The sequence below is a fragment of the Plodia interpunctella genome, chromosome 3 (genome assembly GCF_027563975.2).
Source record: "Plodia interpunctella isolate USDA-ARS_2022_Savannah chromosome 3, ilPloInte3.2, whole genome shotgun sequence".
Lineage (NCBI taxonomy): Eukaryota > Metazoa > Arthropoda > Insecta > Lepidoptera > Pyralidae > Plodia > Plodia interpunctella.
The window spans coordinates 4,089,994-4,103,159 of NC_071296.1; the positions used below are offsets into that span (position 1 = coordinate 4,089,994).

The 13,166-nt window shown below is 33.7% G+C and overlaps 2 protein-coding genes across 3 annotated transcripts; one reads left to right on the forward strand and one right to left on the reverse strand.

Moving 5' to 3' along the window:
* Window positions 1-772: 772 nt before the first annotated feature.
* LOC128683913 (spindle assembly abnormal protein 7-like) lies at window positions 773-4,658 on the forward strand. 2 transcript variants are annotated; one of them, XM_053769997.1, is made up of 6 exons: window positions 773-909; window positions 1,124-1,363; window positions 1,521-1,623; window positions 2,095-2,201; window positions 2,787-2,912; window positions 4,229-4,658. In XM_053769997.1, exons 1-6 carry the CDS (start codon window positions 820-822, stop codon window positions 4,559-4,561), a joined length of 999 nt encoding a protein of 332 aa, XP_053625972.1. In that variant the 5' UTR covers window positions 773-819; the 3' UTR covers window positions 4,562-4,658. The 2 variants fall into 2 exon arrangements, with proteins under 2 accessions (XP_053625972.1, XP_053625973.1); XM_053769998.1 differs by lacking the exon at window positions 2,787-2,912.
* Window positions 4,630-12,900, reverse strand: LOC128683914 (uncharacterized protein). Its single transcript, XM_053769999.2, has 3 exons — window positions 12,146-12,900; window positions 11,307-11,502; window positions 4,630-6,480 (listed from the first exon to the last, which is right to left on the reverse strand). The coding sequence occupies exons 1-3, from the start codon at window positions 12,537-12,539 to the stop codon at window positions 6,303-6,305; spliced, it is 768 nt and encodes a 255-aa protein (XP_053625974.1). The 5' UTR covers window positions 12,540-12,900; the 3' UTR covers window positions 4,630-6,302.
* Window positions 12,901-13,166: the final 266 nt, after the last annotated feature.

Here is a 13,166-nt window from a genome sequence, read left to right on the forward strand (position 1 = left end):
TATCGTGACAAGCTACGTGATAAATGAGTCCTCAGATATATCTAGTGGTGTAGGCGCAGCACTAGCATAACCATAGATAAAAGAAATGAGCAAAACTAATGTAAAATAAAAGATAACCACCGCTCAACGGCAAATATTCCGATCCCCAAAGACCAATTTGTTGAATAACCGATCAGCTACGTTGATGTTGTTGGCTACTGTATATATATAAAATAAAAACAATCCGGACAACATTATTTAATAAATCAGCAAACATTTTTTCTACAACTTTGCAGATATTATTCCATCAGGTCATGTGGTAAATTCATAATAATATTTACACCTTGTGTAGGAATAGGGCATAAGTCCATATTTTGATAAATCTTCACGTGTGAAGTGTTCCGAGCTTATTTTCGATCGTTTACTGGCTCGAAAATTTTACAGCGTGAGGCGTATCCCATAGTTCGATTTTTTTTTATCTTATGGAAAACGATTTTTCGGCACCCGAATATGCTACATTGTTGTATATTTTCACAAACGAATGTTTTCATATTGTACATATTGAAAGGATTAATAAAGTAATATCAAAAATAAACGTTTTAATCGACATAGCAAAAGACGGCAAAGCTTTTGTGTACCTAACATACAGTGCTGTACTCTGGCGGGATAAATGTGCAGTAATATGCCTCCTTATAGAAAAAAAAAAGTGGCGGGAAAGACAAGGTAATTCGTTATCATTTGAAATGAAAATCTTTCTAATTTCTTGTTTGTTACCTAGGTTGCATATAAGGTTAGGTACTAGGTATTACATTTATCAAATAGAGTAAATGTTATACAGTAATGGTGATGGAGTCTAAAGAAGATAATTCTTGTAATATTTTAAATGATAAATATCAAACTCTGATAGCTTGCTTTTCAAAATGTAAAATTGTGAGTACCTATACCTAATTGTTGGAATTCACATTAATTTATGTTAAGACAGCTTTGTGTTTACAATCTTATAAGAGATAGTTAAATTGTCCTTGATCTAAGTAATAATTTCTCTAAATTGTCCTTGATCTAAGTAATAATTTCTCTTAGAAATAATAGCCGAGGCTTTTCAATAACAACTACTAGCTACTAACTACTAATAATTATCTAACAGGAATTCCAAAACGAAAAGGAAGAAAGAAAAAAATTAAGTGAAATAAATGCTAAATTGGAAATTGAACTAAAAGAAGCTCGCGAATTGGAAAAGTCGCATCGCTACCACTTATTGTCATGCCGAGAAATGATAGGAAATCTTCAGGAAACTGTCTCACAGTTGGTGTATTTAAAAAGAGATGTTAAGAAATTGAAAGACGAATTATGTTCCAAAAGCGCTGTTATTGTTTCCATGGAGAAGGTAAGACATGCGTTTTAATGATTTAATTTATCTTAATTATTCAAAAAAATAACAATGAGCGTAATTATAATCAAACTTAATTTTTATTGCGTGGTTTACATTTTTTTGTCTGCTTAGTTTGTGTTTATTATTACTTAAGTTGTTCTTCGATTAGTAGGACAAAGAGAACATTTTACTGAAACACGCGGAAAATGTGACCGTATTAAAAGAAGGTCATGAAAAACACATTGAAGAGCTGACAGCCATGAATGATAGAAAAAGTATGTACCTGCTACCTAAGTACTTACTTACTTACTTATTACTTATGTAATTAGATGTACAAAGTGACCAACTGCGAGTCGGTCTCGCCCTTGAAGAGTTCCGTAGTAGTAAGTAGGTACCTAGTAAACAGAGCGTCGGGAGTGGATTAGGGGTAAGGGATCAACGTAGGATCAACAATACAGTAAAAATATATTCTGTGTTCATTAATATAAAATAAAAGAACACATTACATAAACGTAGTTAAGTATTTGCAGTTTATGAAAATGTTACAACTCACTAAACCAACAAATCACTAAAACTTAACTGTATATCGTTCAGATCAATTTTCATTGAAAGTTTTCATCTTGTCTTAGTTTTTCTTAGATTTTTCATTCTCATTTTACTTTGAAAATGTCTATATATTTTCCTGAAAACCATTTTTGAAATCTATCATAAAAAGCCCCAAATTGCTAACATATTTTATTACTTAGTTCAACAGGTTCAATACGAATCGGACACACAAGTGGCGCAGTTTTCCTGTGTTATCGAAGAGCTAAGGAGCAAAATAAAGGAAATTGAATCGGAACATAGAGACAAAGTATGTACTTACTCACGTGTACATTGTACGTACAGTCTACTCAGTTTAGATAGATACATTTTATTTACTACCAACTAGCTCCACATCTAGGCTTTGTTCTCGTGGGAATTTTGACATAATAATTAAATGTATGACACTTGTTTAGGATTCGGTTGAGTTTCTGAAGATCACTCCATACCTACACACAAAGCTACAAACACTTCCTCGACGACGATGTCCTCTTTGTAATATTGATGTAGATTTCCACATGCCATTTAAAAATATAACTTTACATTAGGGAATTCATCATATTTAATTTTTTTTTTATATTTAGGCACGCGGTTGTGTGTCAGCCAAGTTCGTTGAAAGAGGCTTGTAAAATATCGGTCTTTGAAGTAGATACTTACTACTTATTACTGTATTCTATTTACTATGGCTTGAATATAAAACTACATTGCATTTTTCGTGCTAAGTTATTTACTTACCTGTTTATAGGTGAAAAAAAATACAACAAGTGAGTACTTAGTACATAATGCAGTTTGAGAGGACTTATTCATTAACCTAGTGCTTGACACCAGATAAATAATAAATAAATATATGATTTAGATGAACGTAGTAGTGCTGGAGTATGAAGAGAAACTCCAACGCGGTGCAGCACAGATAGCTCAAATGCAGGAACAGCTGGCGCGGCAAGCTGCGCGCACTGAGTCTAGCATGGACGCCTATCGCCGAGTGAGACGCCGATATTATCTATTAACTATATTTTAATTTATTTTGTCGAGCACTGAACAATATTTTTTGTGACAGAATGACAATAATGTCCGAACACACTATAGTATATCGATGTTTATACATAATTAAAGTACACGGTATAAACAAACATCGATGTACATAATCCTTTTGATTTCTTTTGACCAGAACACCATTCCTATGTCAATTTGACAAGCTGAGGTTAATAATTTATTTTCGTACAGTTATTAGTAGGCAAGTAATAGTGCCTAGTCAAGTAGAATAAATTGAGGCAGGTTTGTAAATTTGAAAGGTGTGCACTGTGCAGTTCGTTCCTCGTGAGACAATGATCTACGAGGGCGTCGACTGGCGGAAGTCGCGTAGTCTTTGCATATAGAGTCAGCCTTACAGATATGACTAAGGCTGACGTTATATGCATAGTTTTGGTGCTGCAAAATCTTACAGTTGACGTATGCTGTATGTTGACGATATGCTACAAAATCCCTGTATTTTTTTAATTAATTTCGTTTCATAGGATATATAATCCTGCTAATTCTTATTAATAAAATTTGAAATATCTTTACCTGCTTGCATACCATTGACGTATAATTGAGCTCTCTGCCATTTTTATTGCACTTTCTTTCGTTTTGACTTTCGCTCGAAACCAGTGCTTCACACACAGTCCAAATAACTCGTATTTTTTGTCAACTGTGTACTTCTATAAGTACACTGAACTATAAGTATACTGTATATTTAAGAAGAGGCCGTCTGCATTTGCATCTTAACTTTTTTGCGTCAACTCACTTCCATGGTTCCATTGTATTATTATCTTAATGACTGACTTAGCACTTAGCAGAAATAAACATTAGTTATTATAAGGCCGAGGGAAACAAATCTACAATGCCGCAAGCCGCAAATCAACAGGGTCAATCAATATGAGATATATGCTGTCTAGCTGTTGCTTACAAATGCTTCAAATGTTTGTATTCTAGCAAAGGCAAAACGCAATGAATGATGCCCTGGGTTGGATACAATCACTCATTACTGTACTGATTAGATTTACTCATCGAGTGATTATACACTAGCACTTCACTGCAATCACCAGAAACGTGAGATAAAACAGTCCGTGAGAGACTTTAATTAGATCTCAGTCAACATTAATTACAATTCATTATCCGACTTTCACACCACAATCTTGTGGTATCCAGCGACACGATGTGCAAGGAATTTTTCTTAATCCGTATTTACTTTCATACGTATTCTTCACTGTTTTTTTATTCAGTTAAGATTTCATTTATATGCTACTTACTACTTTACAGAAATTAGAAGATCTAGAGGAAAAACTAAAGCAGAGCCAATTTAAGGAATATTTGGCGCAGAATACCTATGCTTCACAATATGAGACCCAAGTTGAACGTCCTTATTCGATGGACAGAGATCCGTACCCAATAGATTTTGAAACAAATTTTGAACCAATAAAGTCTCAATTCAATCCAAGTGTTAACCATAATAAACCAAAGTCAACTAATACATTGCAAGTTATGTATTACGGTAACAAACCACCATGTGCCAAGGGTTCAGATAAGAAGGGACAATTCAATATTACCAAAAAGAGAAAACTTTACAACGAAAAAGACTTTCAGGACTGCTAAAGGTTCTTTTAAGGCTTTGTCTAATAACAGCTTATTAAACTTTATTTAATTGTACTTACACAGACAAATTTTTCATAAATTACATGGCATGTTTAATATAATTTGTTACTTAATATAATGTTGTCTTTTATTACGAATTTATTGTCATCTCCATTAAAATAATATTGACTCTAGGTAGGTACACAAATGTACCTACCATTAATTCACTCTATTTCTCAATATTACTTATGTAAAGTGTTACTTAACATCCGTTATAATTCTTAACAAACGTCTTGCAACAAAAGCGAATATTATAACAATTATTTTGAACCAAAAACGTAATTAAAGTTTATCTATAGCGTTGTATCTAATTCTGTTGATTTATCTAATATCGCACGATTCTACCGCTGTGACTATGAATTAAGAATGCGGTTATGAAAAACTATTACATACTTGACTATTCATAAGTTACATCATGGCCTACATTCGATCGTTTAAAATGTGCAAGTACATCCCTTGAAGCGTGAATAGCTTCTTCATTAATGGATAAAGAATTTGGCTTTGTAATAATTATGTGCATGAATTAAGTAATGAAACTAACATATTTACCAATTATTGTCTAAACTTGATATATCAACCAGTAAAAGGTACTAATTTGGTACTGTTCTTGTGAGCAGTTCCAAAAAATACTTACACCAAATTAGTTATAGGTACCTAATAGAGAAGTAATTATATCATTTATCCTGATCAGGACCAGATTAAATGATATTTACTGAGACTTGATTAATCCAAACAATCTCACTTTGGAATAATGGCATGGTTTTCACAAATGTATTTACTTATTTAAATTAATTATGATTTTGCTTGAGTGCTTTTATTGACATTTTACCTTGATATAAAATCAAAGAAAGGTGCCAAAAAAATATTTATTTGTAATCTATCAACCAACCTCCTGCTTCTAAAAAAAGATATCAATGTAATATAATTACTATTGATAATAGAAGAGTATTTGTCTCTCTACGATGGCTTTGTTTCCTCAAAACCGAACCACTTCAATGTCACTTCAATGCTCCCATGAGGTCAGAGTGCTACTCTAATCAATCTGTATTACCTAACTCCGTCATTACTAAAAATCTTAAGTAATTAGTCTATTTTTAATAGGATCATCCACATTTCCACTTACATTTTATGAGCTTACATAATATAATTATGAGACATTATGTTTAACATGATGGATTGGCAGTGAAAGTTTTGTCTGATACTTAAAAGCAAATCTTTATTATAGTTGAAAGCTAACCGCACTGATAATTCAGTAGAAATTACTTGAATAAGTCGATGCAATAGGTATAATAGTATCGCTATAAGAAAGCGGTTGTCAGACGATTTATTGGTAGCTTTGTTGGGTTCGCTTCTATCGGTCGTAAGTGATTAAAATACCATCTTCGCATTATGACTTCATTTAAAATCATACAAAACTTGCATTATTGATCTCTGTCTGATAGATGTACAACGTATAGAAAAAAATTGCGAAAATTAAAACAAAAACCTTTATTCATCTTTGGCTATGCATTTTTGCAATAACTAATATTTAGCACCACACTAGGTACTATCCATATAATTACCTACTTAGTTTAATCAAATATAAAGAGTATAATAACATGAAGTTTTATCTTACTACTAACATGAGCATAATGTAAAAAAATATAAACGAACTTCAACGCCGTCTTGATTCCACTCCAAGTCTTGATTCTTTGATATAATTTTAATGGTTTCTGATGAGTCTGTCGAGCGAATTCCAGCTGCACGAGTAGTCGATCTGAAGATGCCCGTATCGGGATAGGTGGAAGTTGTCAGGGGCAGTCTTCGGGAATGGCCTGGCCCAGTCCTCGTAGTCAGGAGACAGGCTCTCGTACGCATAGTGCTCGTACGCTTCAGTCAACCTACAAAAAGAAAAAATATGATTACATTTTCAAGAGACATTTGTTCATATTATCTTCATTCTGAATGTTAAGTAGGTATTTTGAATAATTCACCCCATCCTCTTAGAGGAATCCTTAAATGATCTATAAAATAACTACCATAGCCAGTTTCTATTAAAAACAAATTTTTTTTACAGAAATCTGACCTTCAATTTAACTTCAATACCTGCTATCGACAATTAATATGATTTACAGCAAATTATATTAAAATTTATTATTATATAGTTATAGTAATTGCATTACATGTGTACCTACGTAAATATTATAAATTTTATTTGTTCTGTTAGTATTTTTTTATGCTAGCTTCTGCTTATTCCACCTACATGTAGGTAGAGTAAATCTTCAATTGTAGATACAAATTGTTCATCATTGTTGAACTGTAGGTGTTATTGTGGGTGGGTTGATCAGACCTTGATTTAATATTATATTAAGATTCGTAGGTACAACGTTCATAAACTTTTTGTTAAATTCATTATACCTACCTCTACCCTGTTATAGATAGTAGGTATTCATTGAATTTCGATGGTTAAAATTATTCTGTAACCAGAATATGACAATATTTACTCAGCTGTAAGTAGGCTGTAAGTACTAAATTACTGTAGCCTAACGATTTAAGCCTTTTGATTTTGATGATTGAATGGATGATGGAACGATTTTATCTTCGTTCTAATTGCTTTCGTTCCTGTTTTAAACACGATTTTTCCTAAAATACGTAAGTCACGGCTATTTGTTTTTTGGGAAAATATTTATTTTTAAAATTCTTATAAAATTTAAAAGATAAATGTTTATCTAAAGTTTAAATAAACGTACTTCTTATTTACCTACACTCGAACTAAGATAAATATGCAATAAGCATGACTTGGTATACCCAAATCGACAAATTACCAGAAAAGTGGAACATCATCAAATATTGCAAACATAAATCAATAAATTAAAATATGAAAATAATGTAACTGATTATACAACATTTTATCCGTGTCAGTGGACGATCATGCCAATTATATAACAATCGTAACAGTTGACAGAGTCTTCGCGCCATTTCGCCAAGTGGGAAGTGGGTAAAGAAGGCCTATCTTTGGAGGTACAACGGGTACAACTATCTTCATCTGTCACAAATCATGGAAGCCACAGAAAATGTGGCCACATTCCCTAAAATGTTCAATTCTAAGCACCGACTTGACATTCTCTAAAAAATATTTTGCATTTAAATCGATAGGTATATTTTTTGTTAAATCGAGATAGTTTAGCGTGTCTGAAGGGTTTACCACAAAACATACATACACGTACATATCACATTACTAACGTGCTGACTGCTGCACATGCCACATGCTGTCTCTTTTTACCATATCGTGTACACGTACATCGTTCAAAAAAAGAGAGAATATGTGGACGCAATGATGTGCTACGTTTTTTAATGTTACATTGTAGTACTGTGTTTGAGTCACCAATGTCATTGTAAAACCGATATATGTATGTATTCTTTTTTCATTATTGACAGGAAATTAATTAGGTAGGTACGTTTGAGTAGGTATTCCAATCAGTTGAGATAGGATTCTCTATAAAGATCAATCTCAGCTAAGCACAAATCTGAGAAGCTTTTTCATTGAGTATTTATTTAGCCGTAAACAAGTACTTATAGGTAAAGTTAAGCTCAAGATAAGTTATTGAAATTTCTTTATACCGTCTATATTTTATATCTCCATCTTGGCATTACTTTCTACTTATCCGCTAAAACTCCACAAAGCTATGTTCACGTAATTTATGTTGTCTAGAAAGTCAGTATTAACAGTATAATGGCTCTCATGTTCCAAGTGGAAAAACATACTAGTTTCCGACCATTCCCTGCCCATTGGAAACTAAATTGCGCAATCTGAAGACGAGACAATCCGAGTGACTATTATAGATTCACCGCCACTTATCTGTTAGTAGCTATTAGGAAATAAGGCAACGATTAAGTAACTAACTATACAAATAATAAAATATTCGGTCATTTGGATATTAATAATTATTGAAAGTCCTCGTTATAGTAGAAAGTGAATTAGGTGTGATTTCAACCGAGCTTTCAATCTTGTTTGGTTTTAGTAAACGTAAGTAAGTAGATCACATGCATATTTTATTTTGCAATTTTACCAGCGAAACAAAATTAATTCATCTTGAATAAACAAAGTAGGATGCACCTATGTAGGTAGGTACATAGGTGCATCCTACATTTTATTTTAAAATAGCCTTTGTCCGCGGCTTCGACCGCGCGATTTTGATGAGAGGTAAAATAGGCCTAGTCCTTTAGCGGTACTTCGAATTATACTTGTTTAGTAGGTATATATATACTAAATATACCTACTTTATGGTATACCTATATGTACAGGTATGCAAAATCTCAAGAAAATTGGTTTAGCATGAAGATCACAGGTGAATGAAAACAAACAATTTGTTTGTAGGTCCTATATTTCTATTCGTTTCTTTGTACCTATAGATAGGTAGGTAATTAGAACATTTCGTCCAAGAATTTGTTTCAGAGTTCACTCTAGATAACTACATCAAAACTATTAAAAGACATCACTTTGATCTAAGGGTCAATGTTAAAACAATAACAAATGCAACACAAAGAATCTGTTCTCACAGATGGAACTTTCATTTGTAGGAAACAAAAAAATGGTGCGCGTTCACACGACGCATGTTGTTAATATTATACAAATAACGCTTCTTGGCGCGCCGCGCGCCGCAACGCTAGTGTTTTTTGCCATTAGCTTTCCGTGGAAGTTAACGTCACGCGTTTTGTTATGGGAATGAGAACCTGCATTCAAACTATAGGTACATAACTCTTATTTATGAATACGAAAACTTTACATACGATAGCACGCAAATAGGTACCTACCTATAAGCAAGCAGTTTATATTCTTTCAATACTTATTGAAAGAATATAAACTGAAGACGCTTAAACAAAGCAACAGACAATAGAGTATTGAATGGGTAATTTGGATGACAATGTTTTGTCAATTCTCATGGTTTTTGCTGAAATTTCACAATGAAAGTGCAAGCGTTCGTCTCTAATGGCAGATTACGAGGATCGTCCCCATCATAATTACTTTGTCAGTGCCTCCTCTATCATTACGGCGAGACAAGAGTGAAATCGTTGCCACAAATGTTTTCCGCGCACGAAGTCTTCATCTCATTAAAAGAAAATGTCTGCCGTCCCGTCGATTTGTTGGGATCGTCGTGCGTAACGTATGTTTAACACAAACATGTAAGTACTTATGATTATAATGATTTTTTCCGGTATTTGAGTCAAGTTTTGCCTTGGCATTCGTTTCCTATCTTCCCGTTGATTGCTCACTCATCATCACCTGACAGTTTAGATATTTTGTTTTCTAGGTATATTCTGATGTTCACCCACAACAGAATGTCATCAATCAAAGTCAAAGTGTCATCATATTTTCAAATGTTGGTACAATCAACTACTAGTTTAATTTTGTAAAAGGCTTAGAAATAGTTTTGTCACTGTTTGCTGCATGAATAAACAGTTCGATTACATCAAATTTGCATAAGTGGGTAGGTACCTACCTACTTTCCACACTAGATACCTAACATGCAACGTATAATTTATATATAGCTTCAATGTACCTAATACCTACCTTATGAAAGAATTTTAAAACAAGTTTGTATTAATCCAATTACCTTATATTCATTTATTAGTTGATGCGGGAACAAATATAGGTATTTACATACAGCCAAAAATCTAAAAAATAAAAATGTTTTGGCTTTTATTAGCCCACTGATAAAGAAACTGTTCATTATATGTATAGAATTTCTTAGTATGTCAGTAAATATGTAGGTACCTATATTCAATGCAGTTATTACATGTTTAAATCATTGTGATTAACAGCTAACACAAATAAAATGTGAAATAATTGTAAGTAGGTACCTACTTACTTATTATACGCTTAGTACCTACTTAGTACTTAGTAGCTACTTAATACTTAATTAGTAAAAATGGAAAAAAATATTATTTCATTACATAGGTACCTATATCTTGAAATGTATAGATATTGAGTTCAAGTTATAGGTACCTACTATATACGTACCTACCTATGTTATACCTATATCGATCAAATTGAATTGAGGACATTTACGTTCTAAGTACCTAAGTATTGTTATTGGTAGAGCATAAGTGGAGGCTTGTTGATATTGTCAATAATTATTTTTTTGTTTAAGTGTAAATTAAAAGTATAATTTTAAAATAAATCCTATTGTTTTAGCTTCTTAGGTTAGGTAGATAAGGGAGGTAGGTAGGTTACCTATGAGTTTATTGGCATTTGTGAATAAATAGGGTACCTACTTTTTGGCTCATGGGTAAAATAAAACAGTTTTTATAATAAGTAAGGTACTTTTATACCTTAGGTACCATTTAAATGAAATTCCTGAAAAGCGTCATAATATCTATACTTATATATATATCTATATTCTATACATAGAATAAAACTGTAAGTGGACTATGTTTGTTCGAGCAAAACGTAAAAACTACTGGTGGAAATTTGAGTGGTTCTCACAGGTTGTACTTATAGCGGATGGTCTAACTTACAATCTGGTAAGTACTAGGTTTAATCGCGATATGTTGCTTAGAACAAGAGATATTGACATAGGTAATAAGTTATGAGCGGAGCGTGAAATAAACACCGGCGAAGCCGTGGGCAAAAGCTAGTAAAATATATAAGTCACTGCGTATAGGTACAATCTCCGCCTGCGTGGTATGTACGTATTTAATTGATTAATAAAATTAATTAGAATACCTGGAATGTCTTCTATGCTTGCCGTATCCGAGATTCGCCATCATGTACTCTGGGTGGTGAGGCAAAGACATACGGGACCTTGGAGCCGGAGGCATGTACCCTGGCGGAGGTGGTATTGGCCCGTACAGAGGTTCATACAAAATTGGGTGAGGAGCGTATACCGGCTCTTCGATGTACATGGATCTTCTGCGCTCACCTGGCAAGTATTTGATAAAATATATATTTTTTTACAGATTAGCTGACCGGATTTAGTTGGTAGGTATATAAAATAGTTAAATCCCCTATAACTCTAAATATGTACTTAGTCGAAATATGTAATGTTGTCCCAATAATATTTATTTGAATGTTTTTGTAATTAGGTAGGTACTTAAGTATGTAATAATATAAACCTAGGTATTCCATGCACCTATGGATCGCTTGTGAAAAGGCTGGTACTTATTTAAAATAACACCCTGTATGTATTAAGTACTGAATATAATATCGTTTTATAAGTGGTAGAGTTAATTTCCCATGATAAATAAAATAAACAATCCAACTAAAATGTTTCTTTCACCACCACAATTGCGAATGACATTTTGGTCAGAATGATAACAAACAATTAAGAATCAAGATAAGGAAATCAATTTCAGATTGCGGTTAAAATAGACATTAATATTCAAATAGCAGTTAGTAGTTATCGTAGGAAGTTATGTATTATTATTATGCTATGTGGACCACAAGTGGATAGCTATTTAACTCAATTTATTAATGTTACGCTCATGTGCAAATTAAAAAACATCCACAAGATAACAATTTTAGTTGCATATTACAAAATAGCCGTATTGTAATTATTAACTCACGCATCGGTCGGTCTCCATAAATAGCCATATCGTTGTGCATATCTGCTATAATTGCTCTGGATAATTTTCTCCCATAGATAGGATAGTCAGGGGGAATCATTTCTTGTGGAGGTGTTATACTTGTATTTCTTCTAGGTGGTGCTGGAGCTTCTTCAGTAGAGTCATAAGTTTTGGTTGGGACGTAATAAAAACTGGCACTGACAGGTTCACCAGCAAAAGAGTTTAAATTTTCTCCTTGGCTGGACTCTGCTGTTTCCGCCTGCATCATTCCATAAGCTTCATTGTCCCATGGATCCAGGTATACCCGTTGGTTCGGCGGTGGGGTCTGATCATCATCGCCTTCGCTATCGAAATCAATAGCCGCCCAATATGGGCTCCCTGCGTGGCCCGGCATCACTTTAGAGTCAATCAAAATGTGGAGTCGTCGCGATGATATTCTGCACACTGAACACTGGTATCCTCGGGAGCGTTGGAACACATTACCATTACCACACGTTTGCACGTCCCATCCACATATGGAATCGTTTTATGTGCTTTAAAGATGTTTGTTATTCTCGGCACGAAATGCGCGGTCGTTCGACAAGCGACCGATGCAATCGACGGCAGACTTATGAGCTAACATGGGCGAGCGCGCTAGCCGTGGCTCCTCGCTGTGTGTGCATAACAGCGTAGCGATGAAGAGATGCGATAGATTATACCAGCAGAGAAATGTATTCACGCCCGCGCCGAGCCGACTCGTGGTTCACACGCAAACTTTGAAAGCAATTTTTTGCTTTTGCATTCAGTGCGTGCTCTAAGAATTTTTATCACACCTACCTACTTTGAAAATAGAGGTTCTCGTTATTTGTGCGTTTTAACTTATTTGTGTATGTTGATGATTTGGTAACAATCGAAAAGAAAATACTTATAAAGCATGTCCTTACCTACCTAACATCTTGTGGTATCAAGCTCTATCTAAGTGGTATAGATTCACTCTGAATTAAAAAAAAAACTTGTTTTTATGCTACAGATATTAGAACAT

Coding starts and splice junctions, on each gene's coding strand:
- LOC128683913 (XM_053769997.1), top strand. CDS start 820: ATGGTGATGGAGTCTAAAGAAGATAATTCTTGTAATATTTTAAATGAT. Junction 910..1,123: donor GCTTTTCAAAATGTAAAATT/GTGAGTACCTAT, acceptor ATTATCTAACAG/GAATTCCAAAACGAAAAGGA. Junction 2,913..4,228: donor GCATGGACGCCTATCGCCGA/GTGAGACGCCGA, acceptor ACTACTTTACAG/AAATTAGAAGATCTAGAGGA.
- LOC128683914 (XM_053769999.2), bottom strand. CDS start 12,539: ATGCCGGGCCACGCAGGGAGCCCATATTGGGCGGCTATTGATTTCGAT. Junction 11,503..12,145: donor TTATGGAGACCGACCGATGC/GTGAGTTAATAA, acceptor AATACTTGCCAG/GTGAGCGCAGAAGATCCATG. Junction 6,481..11,306: donor AAGCATAGAAGACATTCCAG/GTATTCTAATTA, acceptor TTCTTTTTGTAG/GTTGACTGAAGCGTACGAGC.